The sequence below is a fragment of the Brachyhypopomus gauderio genome, unplaced genomic scaffold, assembly GCF_052324685.1.
Source record: "Brachyhypopomus gauderio isolate BG-103 unplaced genomic scaffold, BGAUD_0.2 sc37, whole genome shotgun sequence".
NCBI lineage: Eukaryota > Metazoa > Chordata > Actinopteri > Gymnotiformes > Hypopomidae > Brachyhypopomus > Brachyhypopomus gauderio.
The window spans coordinates 685781-705594 of NW_027506867.1; the positions used below are offsets into that span (position 1 = coordinate 685781).

Consider the following 19814-nt stretch of genomic DNA (forward strand, 5'->3'; position numbering starts at 1 on the left):
ACGTGTGCTGCGTCCCCACGTGTGCTGCGTCCCCACGTGTGCCGCTGTCCCCACGTGTGCCGCTGTCCCCACGTGTGCCGCTGTCCCCACGTGTGCTGCGTGAGACGTGGTGCTGACGTTAATTTCTTAGCTTTGCTTTGAAAGTTCTCCACAAATTTGGTGGCAAGCTAACCAGATATTTTAGCGGTGGTGTACTAATCCCAAATCCATCAGGTAAACATACCAGGAGAGATAAATCCCTGTTCTCATCAGTGGGGCACAAAACCCTGATATGGTAGAAAGTTATTTTCTCCATGTTGCCTAATGCTGAATTGTTAGAGGAATCGGCACAAACGAGATAAGTGGCATTAGCTCTCTCTCCTTCTTTCTCTCTCCCTCTCTCTCTCTCTCTCTCTCTCTCTCTCTCTCTCTCTCTCTCTCTCTGGAAGATAATAAACTCAATTTCCTGCAGCACAAGTGAACTTGTGTGAAACAGAGTTTAATCCTGTTGAGGAGGAGGGCGAATTCTGGCCTTGGGCATAAACTTCTCTCGCATGGGATGCTAGGTTTAGTTTAGACATTGGGTTTAGTATAGATGCTGGGTTTAGTTTAGACATTGAGTTTAGTATAGATGCTGGGTTTAGTTTAGACATTGGGTTTAGTATAGATGCTGGGTTTAGTTTAGACATTGAGTTTAGTATAGATGCTGGGTTTAGTTTAGACATTGGGTTTAGTATAGATGCTGGGTTTAGTTTAGACATTGGGTTTAGTATAGATGCTGGGTTTAGACACTGCATGCACGCTCACATACAGACATCATTTATAGTTTCATTAGTGTGTCATATTGACACAGACTCAACTTTTGCCTAGGGCTCTCTGTGGAGAGGTGCATTAATTGAAAGCCGTCACAAAGATTTTCCACCTGCTGTTGACCACATGCGCACACACACACACAGAGACACACACATCTTTATCAAATGAGCTGTGGCAGATTTTATTTCTGCACAGTCATTATGTTCATGAAGGCTCTGAGACGGGGCTAATCTCAACCCCACCGGCAGTCTGACATTTCTCACAAGAATATCAATGGACTGTTTTTGTGTGTTTGTGTGCACATCCACACACAAGGTCTGTGTATCTTCACGGACGTTATATAGACACCGCATTATATCCACTGATCAGTCTCTGTATAGTGAAGGTGCAGTGCTGCTGTCCATGGTGCTGAACAACAGTGCCTCTGCTTAGGTGCTGTCCATGGTGCTGAACAACAGTGCTTCTGCTTAGGTGCTGTCCATGGTGCTGAATCACAGCATCCACAGCATTATCCTGAATTGAAAGTCCTTTGATTCTTTTGGATTAGAACCAGTTTCTTCTGTATCTCCACATGTGGCTCTGTGAATCTGTGACACTATACCTTTACCATTCCCTGAACTAATGACTGTGAAATTTCCTGTTAAGAGAGAAGAGTTGCAAACCTCAAGGGAAAGCTTTATTTAATATTTCATCTTATTTACCCCTGCCCCTTCTAAACACACACACAAATTGCTTTAGGGTGAGTTATATTTTATTTAAGCAATAAATCGAATCTGACTGAATTAATGGTTTAATGAAGTTTTCATGCCAATTGTTATGTTTTTTTTTTTTGTTTGTTTGATTGTTTTTGTGAAGCACATGATGGCTGGTGCAGTAATGCCTTCCTTGCATAACACACAACAGCTTTCTCAGTTATAGTTATGTTTTGGAATTTCCGAACTTTCATTTGTGATTCTTAGGACTAGACTCATAAACTGCACTGTGTGTGTGTGTGTGTGTGTGTGTGTGTGTGTGTGTGTGTGTGTGTGTGTGTGTACCTATGTGTTTGTAGATCTATCCTTGTCTGCATGTGACCTTGTCTAAACTGTAAGAAGGCGATACTGTCACTGTGAGAACCACCTTTCCTGTCAGAGGGCTAAACAGCACTGGGCCCTCCCCCACCCCCACACGGCGATGGTCTCCCACACAGCTATAGGCACGGCGATGGTCTCCCACACAGCTATAGGCATGGCAATGGTCTCCCACACAGCTGTGGGCATGGCGACGGTCTCCCAGGCAGCCGTATACTTGGCACGGCCGCACTGAATTCTTTGGAGTCTTGACGTTCCCTACATCAGGCATGAAAATCTGTCACCTTTCGGCGAAATTCGCCGTTTTGAAGTTGAAAAGGGTGACCTACGTGAATCGTGTAGATCCGATGAGTTTTTTGTTTGGGGGGGTCGGGAGATTATATGTACATATTTTAATTATCATATTGACTTAAAGCAAACAGAGCACTTCCGAAATTGGCAATTTCAATGACAGTGGTCAGCAGTTTCCGCCCAGAACCTTCATAGAGGCCAAATAGCGTTTCAATCATACAAACGTTCTTCATTCATGTTATTCATTTACTGCTAAGCAGGACGAGAAGCAGGACCTAGTGCTACACCGGGGACAAGGCAGAATAGTGTACATTTACCACTACATTTACCAGATCGTACATTTACCACTACATTTACCAGATCGTACATTTTTAATTGGGTGGATTTAATTGGGTTATTAATGGTTTCAATCGTTTTCATATTTTGCGGTAAAACAAAGTTACTGCCGTTCGCTACAGCGTTGAACACTGTCAGATCTAACCACAAGCTCTTGTGATAAATAGGTAGATAGATGGGCCTATTAAGTTCGCGTCAACCCCGTGTAGTTAACGGTGACATAAAATAAGAAACAAGATTTTTTTTTCTAGTGTGTCTGTAGTTGTAACTGGTGAATCCAGGGACGTGTGAGGATCACATTCGCACCAGGGCTGAAAAGGTTGAAGATGAAGTTGTAAACGCTTGTCGTTTGAGTCTACCCTGTGCTTTAGCCCAGTTTAGAAAATAAAAACACGTGAACCTGGTATTTTTACACTCATTTTCGCCGCTGATGTATTTATTGGTTCATTAAGACGTAATGGTTTTGACTGAGCCATCCGGAATAGCGAGAGCGGCTTCTTGCGTTTACGGATTGCGTTTACATTGAATCCATTGACATGACAGTCAAAAAAAATTTTTTTAATGGATTTTACTATATTTTACGGAGCCCGTAAGGTGACATCATGTAAAAAATAAATAAATAACGCGTGGCCACGACTTATTAACGCATGGGAACGAGATACTAACGTCGCCTTTCACACGCGGCAACAAAGTTTATTTTTTCACAGCAAAGCAAGCAGATCCCAGGGATGTTCGCGAACTGACTGCCCAAGGAAGGTAAACCTGGCTTTATATAAAGTAATACTTAATTATCTTGTTCGCACGCGTTAGTAAGTCGTTCGCATGCGTTAGTAAGTCGTGGCCACGCGTTATTATATTTTTTACATGATGTCACCTTACGAGCAATATTTGGCATCACCTGTCGCTGTATCCCCGTACAGCAGCAGCCACACACCCCCCCCCCCCCCCGTCGCAGTATACCCATGACGTCACATGTCAATCCCCCCCCCCCACATGTCAACGCCCCGTCGCCGTATCCCCATGACGTCACATACCCCCCCCCCCCCCCCGGTCTTGTCACCTTTTTAACCCCTGACTCATTTTCATGCCTGCTACATAGATAGTCAAAAGCTCCCTGTATGAGTGTGAGAATGTGTCTGTCTGATTTACTGATGTCGTTTTGATTATCAATTTAATTTTTTATCATATCTTATTTCTACTGTATCTTTCTATAAAGCACTTTATAAACCTTGTAAAAAGTGTTGACTAAATTATTATTATTGTTATTATTATTATTGGGACATTCTTTAAAGCCTGAACTTAGAGCCATGGCAAGTCTCACGCATGGTTGTCAGGTGAAATAACTCCTCCTCTGTGCTCTAGTCTCACTGTTGGGGGCAGGGTCTACGTGCCTCCTCTGTGCTCTAGACTCACTGTAGGGGGCGGGGTCTACGTGCCTCCTCTGTGCTCTAGACTCACTGTAGGGGGCGGGGTCTACATGCCTCTGTGCTCTAGACTCACTGTAGGGGGCGGGGTCTACGTGCCTCCTCTGTGCTCTAGACTCACTGTAGGGGGCGGGGTCTACGTGCCTCCTCGGGGGTGCCTGTCTGCTGTTGTGTACTCAAGCATGATGGATCTTCACCGTCAGTCTTTACTTCCTGGCGGTCTGCCTCACAGGCCGTGACATGGCGGGTGGGACCGAGGGCCAGCTGACGGTTGACTAAGTGGGGACGTTTGGGTTCAGCCCGGTTTCCGTTTCACTAAAGTGTGATCCGTGTGGAGTGAGTGCAGAGAGGTGCAGGTTCACGAAAGCTGGAGGTCTGGTGTCTCCTCTCGTGCCAGTGCAACACGTGTCAACGCACCATAATGAAATTGCACCGTTTTTATAAGCTTGGAGATATCAAGGAATTCGCACAGAGCCCCAATGATCAAAGTTACAAGCACCTAATTAAACTCCCAATGGCACAAATATGGTGAGGTTATCACTGTCACAGAGGATTTGCTGTGGAACCTATAAAGACATCTTTGCTGCCCTGCGTGACGTACAGTAGCATGAACAAAATGTTTGTCTCAAATTTAATCTCAAACAATTTGGATGACTCTTCCTACAAGTCATCAGCCACTCCAAACTGTGGTGGCTACACAGCAGGCACTGGGCAATCTCGTGGCTCAGGTGGGAGAATGTGGACGAATGGAGAATGGAGATTGTTATACAGCTCAACCGTCACATCCTGGCGTCACACCAAGTCTTGCAGTCTAGCGAAGTAACTCACGTCACTGATCTCTGAATTGTCAGGTTTCCTTTTCTTGCAGAAGGAGAGGTTTTCTTTCACACCTGAGCACAGGCACTGGCGGCAGACTGAGACTAATACGGCCCCCCCACCCCACCCAGACTGAGACTAATACGGCCCCCCCACCCCACCCACACCCCCGTAATGGTTATACCCCCCGTGTGGTAACCACGGCAGCAACTTATCACCCATCTCCCACCACCAAGGTGCCTGGATCGGTTTGCTCAGTAGAGCGTGGAGGGGCCAGCTCAAGTAGACAACCCTCGAATCACACAAGTAATCTGATGAACAGTTATGTGAAATGCGCTCTCTCTCTCTCTCTCTCTCTCTCTCTTTCCCAGGTGGTGCTGGCGTGAGGCCCAGAGGGCAACAGAAGCCTGTCGGCCTGAATGTGAATGAAGAGGAGAGTATGAGTAAGTGAAGAGTGCTGTCTCCCTCTTAGCCTGTTTCTCTCTTCCTTCCTCTCCTCCTCTCTCTCTTTCTCCTCCCATCACTCTCCTGTCTCTCCTCCTCCCTCCTCCTGTCTCTCCTCTCTTTCTCTCTCTCTCTTCCCTCTCCTCCTGTTTCCTCCTGTCTCTACTCCTCTTTTTTACTCTCTCTCCTTCTTATTCCTCTTCCTACACAGATAGCTGATCAGTACGTCAAAAACGCCAAAAAGATCAACGGCGTGAAAGTGATTTGACAATATTTTATTACTAGCGTCCCCAACAATGATTCAAACGGGGTTATCTGAATTACCTGCGAAAGCGAAAGTGTCATCTATTTAATAAGACGGCCAAACTCTTCGTGATCTTTCTTTTTTCAGTCAGATATACGCAATGTCTGCAGCAAAACGATCACTTGAAAAAGATATTTTTCGTCTCATACATTAATTTAAAAAACGGAACCAAGTGACGGAATAAATTGCATTGTAATAAGTCAGACCCTCCAGAAAGTCGCGATGTTGCGATTTGCAACTTCAACGCAACTTCAAGCAAACCCCGCGAATTCAGGGCGGTGTTGCAACTTCAGCCAATCACCGCAACTTTCCCGCAAATTTGACCAATCACTGATGTCGTCTTGATGTGACGTCGACAAACTCCCGCCTTACTTCCGTATATACGTTCAAGAGGAGCAGACTGAAAGCAGCATGAGCGGCAAAAAGATCGGGAAAAGCAGTATCCCGGTACACTACATGAAAGCGGGGATAAACTGTCCAGATTCGACCCGCGAATTGATTATCTATGCCCCCCTGGATGATATTTAATTACTATTAGAACCGGCCCGCAGGCCACAGCCGCCCGATGGTGTTTTGCACGCACAAACACTACATTCCCCACAATGCAACGGTAGCCCGCGAAGTCACTGCAGCGCACGCAAGCGGCGAGGGTCTGAGATAAAGTTTATAAGTTTAAACTTTAAACTGAGATAAAGTTTAAAGTCAGAGATAAAGTTTTATTTAAAGATTTATCTCTGATCCATATCTATGAGTTACTAGTTCGCTCTGGCGCCAACCACTGGCGATCGATCTCGATATAATACTTAATTTGTGTCCATTTTACAGGCCGCCCGGTAACAACTTATGTTCGCTAACCCCGCCCCCCCGTCAACAATTAATGTTCGCCACCCCCTCCAGGTTCAAATCTCACTTCAAGCAATCTTGAAAAGTTGGCAACCCTGAATAAATAGGTAAATAGATAATTAAAATGGACTACTAAATAGAGGAAACCATACAACATTTACTCCCTATTGTAATGTACTCACAAAAAAGCAAAAAAACACCGCAACTTCCATCGCAATTTTTTTGAAAAACACCCGCAACATCAAACATTTTAGCCCGCAACAATCACAAAAAAGGCCCGCGAAATCCTGGTGGGACTGATAAGTGTTTCACATTTCCGCGTCGCTTTTTTGAGGCCTTTCCTTTCCTTACGCCCCACACCGCTCCTACTCCCAACCCCAGCGCACTACGCAGCAACCCCCACCCCACCACCAGAGAAGGTACACACAGCCCAAAGACCACACAAGCCATTTTACAGACATTGGATTCATTCTGTTTGTTCCGGATTTGGACAGGGGCTGCAGCATCTGGGGGGATTGACATTGAGATGGACACGACCTTTCCTCGTCCTCACACAGGGAGGGGCTTAATTCCTTCCACAGAACTCTTTCCCAGCAGGGTCAAGGCACATCTCTCGCATTATAAAAGGAGCTTGTGTACACTAGTGGGGGTCCTGTAGGGTGGGTGGGGAGGGGAAGTGTACACTAGTGGGGGTCCTGTAGGGTGGGTGGGGAGGGGAAGTGTACACTAGTGGGGGTCCTGTAGGGTGGGTGGGGAGGGGAAGTGTACACTAGTGGGGGTCCTGTAGGGTGGGTGGGGAGGGGAAGTGTACACTAGTGGGGGTCCTGTAGGGTGGGTGGGGAGGGGAAGTGTACACTAGTGGGGGTCCTGTAGGGTGGGTGGAGAGGGGAAGTGTACACTAGTGGGGGTCCTGTAGGGTGGGTGGGGAGGGGAAGTGTACACTAGTGGGGGTCCTGTAGGGTGGGTGGGGAGGGGAAGTGTACACTAGTGGGGGTCCTGTAGGGTGGGTGGGGAGGGGAAGTGTACACTAGTGGGGGTCCTGTAGGGTGGGTGGGGAGGGGAAGTGTACACTAGTGGGGGTCCTGTAGGGTGGGTGGAGAGGGGAAGTGTACACTAGTGGGGGTCCTGTAGGGTGGGTGGAGAGGGGAAGTGTACACTAGTGTATACTATGGGTGCACTGCTAAGTTCATTAGAGTTCATTTGACTCTACTATTTTAATATAACTTCTGTGGTAAGTACACTGGTAAGATCAGCATAGTATATTAGGCCCTGTAGCGATGCAATTCTAACCTTTTTCAGCTCTATAACATACTTCTATTTTATTTCTTTCATTTTTCATATGAAAAACCTTATGCACTTTGTATGTTACTGCTCATTTATTTTAACTGAACTTTCATATTAATTCTTTAAACTTTGGTTCAGTTTTGATTAGTGATCATTATTTTCGTTTCTTCCTCTTTTATTACATTTTTAATAGTCCATTATTTTATTATTTTTTGAAATATTCAACTTTATTTTAATAAATTGTTTTTGTAATTTTTTTTACTTCTACAGTAGTAAATAAGGTTTGTTCTTCAGTACATGTTGAATTTCAGTACATGTTGAATTTTACATGTTGTGTAAAGTGCTATATGAATAACTGTGTCTCATCTCCCCTCACATTCAAATCTGAGTGAACTGTGAGAGAAACCACTATTGATCACTTTTGATAATGAATTAAAATGATTGGAACGGACAAACCTCTCAAACGGTTATGCTAGTCTAGTATTGTGTTTATTTATTTAGAAGGACTGGGCCCATAGAAACCTACCCTTGACCTTGGCGATGACTTAATTCCTGATGCCTTTTCACCCCTCCCCAAGCATTCTCTCTCTCTCTCTCTCTCTCTCTCTTTCCCTTTCTCCCTCACATCCTCCTTCACTTTTTCTTCTTTCTTTCTTTTTTCTCCTGGAGCACCAAAAGGAGTAACCTAACGAGCTTTTGCTGCAGGATGTTATAAATGAGAATTTACGGTCGTCTTTGCTAACTGGCGCTCAGGATGTGGGGTTCTTTAAAAGGATGTGGGGTTCTTTAAAAAGATGTGGGGTTCTTTAAAAGGATGTTGGGTTCGTTAAAAGGATGTTGGGTTCGTTAAAAAGATGTCGGGTTCGTTAAAAGGATGTCGGGTTCGTTAAAAGGATGTCGGGTTCGTTAAAAGGATACTCATTCTTCTGTTGTCTCCAGGCTTTAGCAGTATGAACTTTGAGTAACTCCAGTTCAGCAGAAGCTGGTTACCTGTGCATGTGTTGAAACTTCCTTTTGGTCACTGTTGTATGTGTAGCCTAGTACGGAGGTGCACGAAACTACAGAGCAGGTTATTCGAGAATCACAGACAGCTGTTTTTTAATTCATGTGTAATTAACTTTGATCATCATCTGCTTTGATAAATAATGAAAAGCCTCATTTTAACTGTCAGTTCTCCGAGCTGATTTACATGATTCAGTGAACAGCGTAATTAACGTTCTTCAGCAAGCACCTTCTGCTCGATTACAGACAAATTCCCGAGCGAAATCCTCGTAGAACCCTCACCCTCCTAGAGGGTGGTTTTTAAAAGAACCCACATCCTCTGCACCTGGTTACAAAGTGGAGATGAAGGAATCTCTAAATTTTACATTTACAAGGTCCTGCACCGAAGGCGTTGTAAGTTGCTCTCTCTGGGCATCACAGGTTCTTGCGGCACCGATGTTAAAGAGAACCGCAATCTGGACAACCTCTCCGCCAAGGTGGGTCTGGGGGAGGGGCTGCAGGTAGCCAATGGGAGCGCTCTGGGGCAGGGCCGCAAGCGGCCGCTGGAGGAGGGAAGCAACGGCCACGCCCACGTCAAGTTCCGGCCCAAGAAGCGCAAAAAGGCGCCGGGCCCGGTGCTACCCAAGAATGCCCTGATGCAGCTGAACGAGATCCGCCCGGGCCTGCAGTACCGGCTGGCGTCTCAGACGGGGCCGGTGCACGCGCCCGTCTTCGCCATGACCGTGGAGGTGAACGGGCAGTTGTTCGAGGGCTCGGGCCCCACCAAGAAGAAGGCCAAGCTGAGCGCGGCGGAGAAGGCCCTGCGCTCCTTCGTGCAGTTCCCCAATGCCTCGGAGGCGCACCTGGCCATGGGCCGCACCCTCACCGTCAACACCGACTTCACCTCAGACCAGGCCGACTTCCCCGACGTTCTCTTCAACGGATTCGAGACACCCGCGCCGCCCGACGATCCCTTCGGCCCGGCCGGGCGCAACGATCGCACGTTCGGCTCGCGGGGCGAGTGCCCGTCGGCGCTATCGGCGACACCCGTCGGCCTCCAGCGGCGGTCGGCGCCCCCACCTCCCGCGCTGACGGCGCCCCCCGCAGGCCACGGCAAGAACGCAGTGATGATCCTCAACGAGCTGCGGCCAGGGCTCAAGTACGAGTTCGTGGCCGAGAGCGGCGAGAGCCACGCCAAGAACTTCGTGATGGCGGTCACCGTGGACGCACAGGCGTTCCAGGGCTCGGGCCGCAACAAGAAGCTGGCGAAGGCGAGAGCGGCCCAGGCGGCGCTGTCTGGACTCTTCAACATGCAGCTCGACCAGACCCCCTCCAGGCAGCCAATCCCCAGAGACGGGCTGCAGCTGCACCTGCCCCAGGTGAGATTTGGCCCTCCCGACCACGCACATGCTGGCAAACGCAAAGGCATACGTACACATTATTCCTAACCGTTTCACTCCGATTTCTACTCTAACCTCTTTCTGAACATGTGACGTTGGTGACATGGGTGATGTTGATGTCATGGATGATGTTGATGACATAGATGTTGTTGATGATATGGATGAAGGTGAAACAGCTCAATAATCTTACTGAATTTACTGAATTCCTGAAATTACTGAATTACCAGCCCAGACCTGCAGCCCAGATCAGTATGCTGGCATCCTGTGTCTCTGATCACATAAGAAAAGTTGTTTTGTATCATATTGTGTTCCACAGCAAACCAGAGCAACGTGTGCTGCTTTGCAAAGCCCTGTCAGTGCCGTGTCTGGAAAAATGTTATTTCCTTTGATGCTTTTAAATTCTTGCATCAGTGACTATGTTGATCTGACATTCATCCTCATAAAAGCCCCTGCCAATCTTCATTAGTGTGAAATTAATTAATTCAGAAAGTAATTGTGATTGAGGTGGCTTTGAAAGGAAGTCACACATTAAACCCTTAAGCTATGCATTTGCGTTGATGATATTTATTTACATGTCAGATAATCCAGCCTCCATAATCTCCCCATTTCTCCCCACAATAACGAGGCAGAGAAATAAACTAATCTTAATTAACATCAGAGACAACAGAGCGCTGCTCAAACAGGAAAACGCTTCACTGTCACCTTCCTGTCTGCACTACAGAGGATCTGTGTGTGTGTGTGTGTGTGTGTGTGTGTGTGTGTGTGTGTGTGTGTGTGTGTGTGTGTGTGTGGTGTGTGTGTGTGTGTGTGTGTCTGGGTGTTGGTGTGTGTATGGGCAGATGTAGATGTCTGTCTGTGGATGTGTGTAGATGTGTGTCCGTTGTTTTGGTGGTAGCTTTCATCCTGTTTGTTCATTTAACAGAGCTTTTGATGGAGAGTCCAATGAGAGTAAGAGTAATAAGTCACCATTTCTAATACTGCATGTGGTGTTCAGAGGAAGCTCGTCTTCTGACACATGACCCTTGGATGGTCATCTGCTTTTGGACAATGGACACTTGTGTGAGAGGGATGATGAGACCCCCGATCCAAAATGTCTTAGCATTTGACCAAAGAAATGTTTGGAATTAAAAAAGAGACAAGGTAATGTAATTCTTGCTATGTCAATATGTCCAATTGGTGAATTCAAGTAAAGTTGTGTGTATTTGTGTGTGCCTCTGTGTGTGCGTGTGTGTGCGTGTGTGTGTAGGTCCTGGCAGACGCTGTGTCTCGGCTGGTGGTTGAGAAGTTCAGTGAGCTGACGGACAACTTCACATCCCCGCATGCACGACGGAAAGTCCTCGCGGGTGTTGTCATGACAACGGGTAACCATGTTTCTATACAAATGCTACAAGTAACCTGGAGGGAAACAAAGTTAAACGTGTTTCCAAATGCCATAGAGTTAACTCTACATTCTAATGTAGAAACGTGAATGGTTCTGTAATTCAAAGTTAATAGAATAGTGGATGTAGTTCTTAATGTAAAAGAGTGAATGTAAAGAAATAAATGTGATGTTTAGCAGCACTTCTTCACTCCGAACAGGGACGGATGTGAAGGATGCCCAGGTGATCTGTGTTTCCACGGGAACTAAGTGCATTAACGGTGAATACATGAGTGATCGAGGTCTGGCTCTTAACGACTGCCACGCAGAGATCATCGCCCGCCGCTCACTCATCAGATACCTGTACAGTCAGCTGGAGCACTTCCTCAGGTGGACACCCCCACCACACACACACACACACACACACACACACACACACACACACACACACACACATACATACAGTGGGGAAAATAAGTATTTAGTCAGTCACCAATTGTGCAAGTTCTCCCACTTAAAAAGATGAGAGAGGCCTGTAATTGACATCATAGGTAGACCTCAACTATGAGAGACAAAATGTGAAAAAAAAATGAGAAAATCATTTTGTCTGACTTTTAAAGAATTGATTTGCAAATAATGGTGGAAAAAATAAAAACTCGTTCTCGCCCCTACTGTGCAATTTGGTTAGGAATACAGCCGAGCTAAACTATCAAGTTGAAAGTCATCATAGTTTGCTTACCCATTTTGACCCAGTTCCCAACCCAACTTTAAGAATAGATTACCGGCGATAATTTTTATATCGCCCGATAAGAGTATCAAATTAACGAACGCCGTTAACCCCGTTAACGGCCCACCACTAATATATATATATATAGTGCTGTCAATTCCAGGTGCCGCGATTAAAAGTCCTCACCAGGATTTTGCTCCAGCTTCCTGGATTGTGTTGATTCCACTAATTTTACCTGGATTGCTAATTAGAAAATCTAGCAAACTTGAGCCAAATCCTGGTGAGGACTTTTAATCGCAGCACCTGGAATTGACTGCACTAATATATATATATATATATATATATATATATATATATATATATATATATATATATATATATATACACACACAATAATCCCTGAGCAGACACTACTGCCTCAGTAGAGATCAGGCAACATCTGCAGAATGCTAAACTAAATGCTAACTAAATCAAGGAAAATTAGAGAGCGTGCGTTTCATCCTTTGGATATTTACCTCAAACCCGTTGACATTACTCTGTGGATTAGAACAATGAATTCTAGATTTTGCTTCAGACTTCCACTGTGTGTGTCTGTGTGTGTGCGTGTGTGTAATTGATGGGTCATGGCATGTGTGTTAAATGGTGATTGAGTGATTGGTCTGATGGGTGACAGGCCATGAACCCATCTGCTTATGATCCTCATCTACAGCCCATTTGAGCAGCTCTAACCAGCTCACGGCGTGTGTGTTTGTGCACCTGTGTTTGTGTGTACAGGTCTGCGTGTGTATGCACGTGTGATGGACAGTAACGGTGTGCAAATTCCATACATTAGTAATAAATGTGTGTGGGTGTGTGTGCATAGACACATGCATATTTTATAGTAATGTCTGCCAATATGCTATATATGTGTTGTGTGTGTGTTGTGCGTGGGTATATGTGTTGTACAGTAACAGTGCGGAGGATCATTCTAGATCCATATTCAGGAGATGTGAGCAGCATGGCTACCAGCTGAAGGAGGATGTTCAGTTCCACCTGTATATCAGCACCTCACCGTGCGGCGATGCCCGCATCTTCTCCCCCCACGAAGCCGCCATCGAGGGTGGGTACCGCAGAACACCACGCCACCATCAGTCTGGCGGCAAATAAACAGAAATGTGTGTAGTACAAGACATTTATTTATTTGATGATTAATATGAGAAATGTATTGCACTGAAAACTATTACATTGCTGAGAATGTAATGAATTCGGTGATGGGTTGCTGCTAAAAACCTACGGTAATTTAGAGAACAGTTTGCCGTTCAAATGAAACAGAAACAGATGTTTCAGCGTGTGAACATGCCACAGAAATCAATACGGATTATGTGAAAATTGCTGATGCCTTTGCCCCAAGATTGGGTGATGAAGCATGTTAGTATATAATCCCTAACATCCAGATGCGCTCGTACTACACTGAAAAAGTGGTGTGCTGTTCTCCTGAGGTCTAGTTGGGGGTAGTGTGCTGTTCTCCTGAGGTCTAGCTGGTGGTAGTGTGCTGTTCTCCTGTGGTCTAGCTGGTGGTAGTGTGCTGTTCTCCTGTGGTCTATCTGTTAGGTGCACCATATCTGACACAGCTGGCTAACTCCATCAGGGGTGTATAATACCAGTGGAAGTCAGGCCATTTTTCTGGTAATTTTTGCCATACATGTGGCAATCCAGTGGCAGCTCAATGTGATTACATTGCTATTATAATAAAATGGTGATAATATGTTTGGGTGAACAAGCCCATTGGCCTTTGCATCCAGTGTTACCATAGGGACTGGTGGGGTTTGGTGCAGTGAGGTGTGGTTCCAGTGTTACCATAAGGACTGGTGGGATTTGGTGCTGTGAGGTGTGGTTCCAGTGTTTCCATAGGGACTGGTGGGGTTTGGTGCAGTAAGGTGTGGTTCCAGTGTTACCATAGGGACTGGTGGGGTTTGGTACTGTGAGGTGTGGTTCCAGTGTTACCATAGGGACTGGTGGGGTTTGGTGCAGTGAGGTGTGGTTCCAGTGTTTCCATATGGACTGGTGGGATTTGGTGCTGTGAGGTGTGGTTCCAGTGTTACCATAGGGACTGGTGGGGTTTGGTGCAGTGAGGTATAGTTCCAGTGTTACCATAGGGACTGGTGGGGTTTGGTGCAGTGAGGTGTGGTTCCAGTGTTTCCATAGGGACTGGTGGGGTTTGGTGCAGTAAGGTGTGGTTCCAGTGTTACCATAGGGACTGGTAGGGTTTGGTGCTGTGAGGTGTGGTTCCAGTGTGACCATAGGGACTGGTGGGGTTTGGTGCAGTGAGGTATAGTTACAGTGTTACCATAGGGACTGGTGGGGTTTGGTGCAGTGAGGTGTGGTTCCAGTGTTTCCATATGGACTGGTGGGATTTGGTGCTGTGAGGTGTGGTTCCAGTGTTACCATAGGGACTGGTGGGGTTTGGTGCAGTGAGGTATAGTTCCAGTGTTACCATAGGGACTGGTGGGGTTTGGTGCAGTGAGGTGTGGTTCCAGTGTTACCATAGGGACTGGTGGGGTTTGGTGCAGTGAGGTATAGTTCCAGTGTTACCATAGGGACTGGTGGGGTTTGGTGCAGTGAGGTGTGGTTCCAGTGTTTCCATAGGGACTGGTGGGGTTTGGTGCAGTAAGGTGTGGTTCCAGTGTTACCATAGGGACTGGTAGGGTTTGGTGCTGTGAGGTGTGGTTCCAGTGTTACCATAGGGACTGGTGGGGTTTGGTGCAGTGAGGTATAGTTACAGTGTTACCATAGGGACTGGTGGGGTTTGGTGCAGTGAGGTGTGGTTCTAGTGTTACCATAGGGACTGGTGGGGTTTGGTGCTGTGAGGTGTGGTTCCGGTGTTACCATAGGGACTGGTGTGGTTTGGTGCTGTGAGGTGTGGTTCCGGTGTTTCCATAGGGATTGGTGGGGTTTGGTGCAGTGAGGTGTGGTTCCAGTGTTTCCATAGGGACTGGTGGGGTTTGGTGCAGTAAGGTGTGGTTCCAGTGTTACCATAGGGACTGGTGGAGTTTGGTGCTGTGAGGTGTGGTTCCAGTGTTACCATAGGGACTGGTGGGATTTGGTGCTGTGAGGTGTGGTTCCAGTGTTACCATACAGACTGGTGGGGTTTGGTACTGTGAGGTGTGGTTCCAGTGTTACCATAGGGACTGATGGGGTTTGGTGCAGTGAGGTGTGGTTCCAGTGTTACCATAGGGACTGATGGGGTTTGGTGCTGTGAGGTGTGGTTCCAGTGTTACCATAGGGACTGGTGGGGTTTGGTGCAGTGAGGTATAGTTACAGTGTTACCATAGGGACTGGTGGGGTTTGGTGCAGTGAGGTGTGGTTCTAGTGTTACCATAGGGACTGGTGGGGTTTGGTGCTGTGAGGTGTGGTTCCGGTGTTACCATAGGGACTGGTGTGGTTTGGTGCTGTGAGGTGTGGTTCCGGTGTTTCCATAGGGATTGGTGGGGTTTGGTGCAGTGAGGTGTGGTTCTAGTGTTACCATAGGGACTGGTGGGGTTTGGTGCTGTGAGGTGTGGTTCCAGTGTTACCATAGGGACTGGTGGGGTTTGGTGCAGTGAGGTGTGGTTTCAGTGTTTCCATAGGGACTGGTGGGGTTTGGTGCAGTGAAGTGTGGTTCCAGTGTTACTATAGGGACTGGTGGGGTTTGGTGCAGTGAGGTGTGGTTCCAGTGTTACTATAGGGACTGGTGGGGTTTGGTGCAGTGAGGTGTGGTTCCAGTGTTACTATAGGGACTGGTGGGGTTTCCCACGTTGACGTTCCACTGCTCAATAACAGTGTCCTAGCTCGGTAACCGACTGATATGATTGTGTCTGGGTAGCAATACTCCCCCTCTCATATGTACTGTCGAAGATGTGACGTGGTTTCCCATGCACAGACCAGGGCGACAGGCACCCGAACAGGAAGGCCCGGGGCCAGCTCCGCACCAAGATTGAGTCGGGGGAGGGGACGATCCCAGTGCGTACCACCAACACCATCCAGACGTGGGACGGCGTCCTGCAGGGCGAGAGGCTACTCACCATGTCCTGCAGTGACAAGATCGCCAGGTACGACATCACGACAGACTCGTTACGTCGTTAAGAGCACACGGATGGGGCCGGGGCTAAATTGTCCTTTTGGTGTGTTTGTTTATCTGTTTGTGAAGAGTAGTTTGATGGGGTTCCACATCACGCTCAAAGGCGAAAGTGATTTGGGGCTATTAGACGCAGCTAACCAGCCCTTTAGCATCTGCTGCCGGTGTGCGCCCATAAGTATCTCTGCTTTAGCTTTTTCCTAGTTTCATTTCGTCAGGATCTGTTGGTTACGGTAAACACTCTCTGATTGGAGTCAGCAGTGTTGCTTCTGTGTTTGTGATTTCAGGATGCTCTTCAGATGTCAGGTGGCCGTGTGCCTTTAAACACGCATGTGCAGCTGCTTAGTTAGACTTGCTCTCGTGGTGATTGGTTTTCACGCTCTCTCTACTGACTTCGGGCACTCTGCTATTCCTACATTCCATTGCTCTTTGATTGCGCACTGCTAGGCTCATGGGGTGAGACACACACACACACACACACACACACACACACACACACACACACACACACACCTTGCCCTGTGTTCTGCTTGACTCGCCTTAGAATCTGCACCCAGAGCAGTTCTGAGAGCAGGAGATTGGTTGATACCAGCAAACTAATGGTCCAATCACCTGCTCTCTCTCCCCAGTCCCTGCCCACCCACAGCGCTTCCATTAGGGACTGATTAGAGCTCTGATTACAACACTTACAGAGGCAGTCATCCTACTGTGCCCCCCCCCCCCCCCCACACACACACACACACACACACAAACACACACACTTGTACACTTTCTTAAAGACGCAGATGCATTAACATGTTAATTCTCTCTCTCTCTCTCTCTCTCACACACACACACACACACACACACACACACACACACACACACACACACACACACACACACACTTGCATACATATTGGTGCACACATAAGCATGTGCACATTCTGTCAACACCCTGTGTACACATATGCAGCAAAGCATTCCAAGAGTACCCTGCTATTCATGACATGAGTGTGTGTTGGTGTGTGTGGGAGTGTAAGTGTTTTTCTAAGGTTGGTTTTTTCTAAGGTTCCGTTTTTCAGTGGTCCGTGTTTTCCTTGACGTCTTAAGCACAGATCCATGTTTCTTATTCTTACTGGATCAGTTTAACTGATCATACAGTGTTTGTGTAACTTGGCAAAGCTTTTTTTCATGATGATACAATGACAGCATGATGTGCTGACACTCACAGATCCTAGTGATTTATTGCATGAATATGGTTACATTGTTACATGACATTCATTATTAAATTACATATATGGCTACAGTGGTTCTTACATTATTTTTCCTCACTGAAAATCCGGTTTTGGGGTTGTGCTCTGTAATCTGTAAAGCTGTGGCCATAACATTTGGGTCTTAGAGAGGCTAATGAGAGTTGAATAAAGAGCGTTAACAGAAAGAAGAAAGTCTTCCTGAATTCATGTTACTGAATTAATGAAGTCAGGTCTGAATGTTGAACTGCCACATTTGAATTTAAGCTGTATCTCTCTCACCTGTGTCTCTCTCACCTCACCTGTGTCTCTCTCACCTGTATCTCAGGTGGAACGTGGTGGGAGTGCAGGGCTCCTTGATGAGTTATTTCTCAGGACCCATCTACTTCTCCAGTATAATCCTGGGGAGTTTGTACCATGCTGACCACCTGTCGCGGGCCATGTACCAGCGGATCTCCGACATAGAGGACCTATCGCAGCCGTTCACACTCAACAGACCACTGCTCAGTGGTAGGATTATGCCCACACCACTGACTCCGCCCACACCAGTCGTTCCCACAGTATCTAACCTTAACATCGTGTACATCACACTTCCTAATGCAAGCATAATACCCAACACCTTTTATAGTTCTGCCTGTTTCGTTCTACTTCTATCTCTCTCTCTGTCTCTCTCTCTATCTCTATCTCTCTCTGTCTCTCTCTCTTTCTCTCTCTCTCTCTCTCCCTCTACAGGTATCAGCAATGCAGAAGCGAGACAACCTGGTAAAGCTCCTAACTTCAGTGTGAACTGGGCGGTCGGAGATCAAGGGTTAGAGGTCATCAACGCCACCACGGGGAAGGACGACCTCGGGCGACCTTCACACCTCTGCAAACACGCCCTGTACAGCCGCTGGGTCCGTCTGCATGCCAAGGTGCTCTAGCTCTGGTGCCTTTCACACCTCTGCTAGCTGTGGATTGCTTGCGTTTTATGGTGACTCTGCTTTGGACAAAACATTTGGAAAATTTGTAATTTTATATTTTTATTTTATCTAATTTCTAGTTATCAGAATGAATTAAAATTAAAATGGATAAATGCTGAATGAATCGAAAAAAATGATTAAAAAGACTTTTAATAATAAAGTGAATGCAGTGCTACATCCCACATCATCTCTTTCGGGGAATAACACCTCTCTGTCTCTCTTAGCTTTCCCAGACCTTGAGAATCCGCATGGCCAGACCTGCCACATATCACGAAGCTAAGCAGGGGGCAGCGGAGTACCACACTGCCAAGCAGACTCTCATTAGAGCTTTCCATACAGCAGGCCTGGGGGCCTGGGTGAAAAAGCCCATAGAACAGGACCAGTTCTCCCTCACCCAGTGAGGGAAGAAGATGGACACACACAGAACCGGAGAGGGGGACCAGGTGTTACCGCTCAACCTCTAGTACTCTTTTTTTGTTACTGTATGTAAACAGTTTTTAAAAACTGAGTTGCTCCTATAACCTCTAAAGAATCATGTTATTTAAATAAGAGAAACCCCCTGTAAGTCTAAAGTTATTTAAATAATAGAAACCTTCTAATTCATGTTATTTAAAAAAAGTATTTTAATTTGTGGTAAGTTCATTCTTGTATCCTCAACTCAAGTCAGTCAGTTAGCTGACTTATTTTTTAGTCTTGATGTCTGTTGATTTGTTTGTTTTAGAATATATTCTGAATTATTTTAGTTTTTTGTTGTGTTATGACAAATAGCTTTTAAAAAGCATTTTAGTTGCAACTTTCTTATGCTGATGCTGATCAATGGTGTCTCAAAAAATTCCAAAGTATTTTTCTCTTTATTATTTTCATAAATTGCCACCATTGTTGCAATTATTATTATTATTTTCAATAATAATAATAGTAATAAGTAGCATTATTTGAATTATAATCTTATTATAAACTGAATGTATAAATAATTCCCTTTAATAGTTAAAACATGCCAACATGGCATTCTGTCAGAGCATGTGAATGATTGACAGGTGGGAAACCATCAGTCTAGTTAATGCTGGACCATGAACAGGACAGTCAGTGTAATGCTGGACCATGAACAGGACATTCCAGTTAATGCTGGACCATGAACGGGACAGTCAGTGTAATGCTGGACCATGGGCAGGACAGTCAGTGTAATGCTGGACCATGAACAGGACAGTCAGTGTAATGCTGGACCATGAACAGGACATTCCAGTTAATGCTGGACCATGAACAGGACAGTCCCTCTACTTTACTTATTCCAGATTGGGTTTTCCACTACTGATAAATTGTGTTCATTAAATATGAAAGCATGTTTTTAAGTTAATACAGTTATGGCCATGTTTTGCTATTACAGGTCATTTTTGTGTTTATAAGTGGGCTTGTTTAATGTTCGCTGTAGTCATGGTTATGAATACTGAATACTGTGGAAACAGG

General features: G+C 46.1%; 1 protein-coding gene across 3 annotated transcripts in view; it reads left to right on the plus strand.

The window, feature by feature from the left end:
- Positions 1-19720, plus strand: part of adarb1a (adenosine deaminase RNA specific B1a) — a 40793-nt gene extending 21073 nt beyond the window's left edge. For all 3 annotated transcript variants that reach the window (XM_076985130.1, XM_076985132.1, XM_076985131.1), the window contains exons 2-10: positions 5101-5172; positions 9027-9964; positions 11232-11346; positions 11564-11732; positions 13017-13168; positions 15968-16136; positions 17723-17904; positions 18127-18305; positions 18578-19720. In XM_076985130.1, the coding sequence (XP_076841245.1) occupies positions 5101-5172; positions 9027-9964; positions 11232-11346; positions 11564-11732; positions 13017-13168; positions 15968-16136; positions 17723-17904; positions 18127-18305; positions 18578-18754 (2153 nt within the window). In that variant the 3' untranslated portion in view covers positions 18755-19720. The remainder of the gene's footprint in view (positions 1-5100; positions 5173-9026; positions 9965-11231; positions 11347-11563; positions 11733-13016; positions 13169-15967; positions 16137-17722; positions 17905-18126; positions 18306-18577) is intronic.
- Positions 19721-19814: the final 94 nt, after the last annotated feature.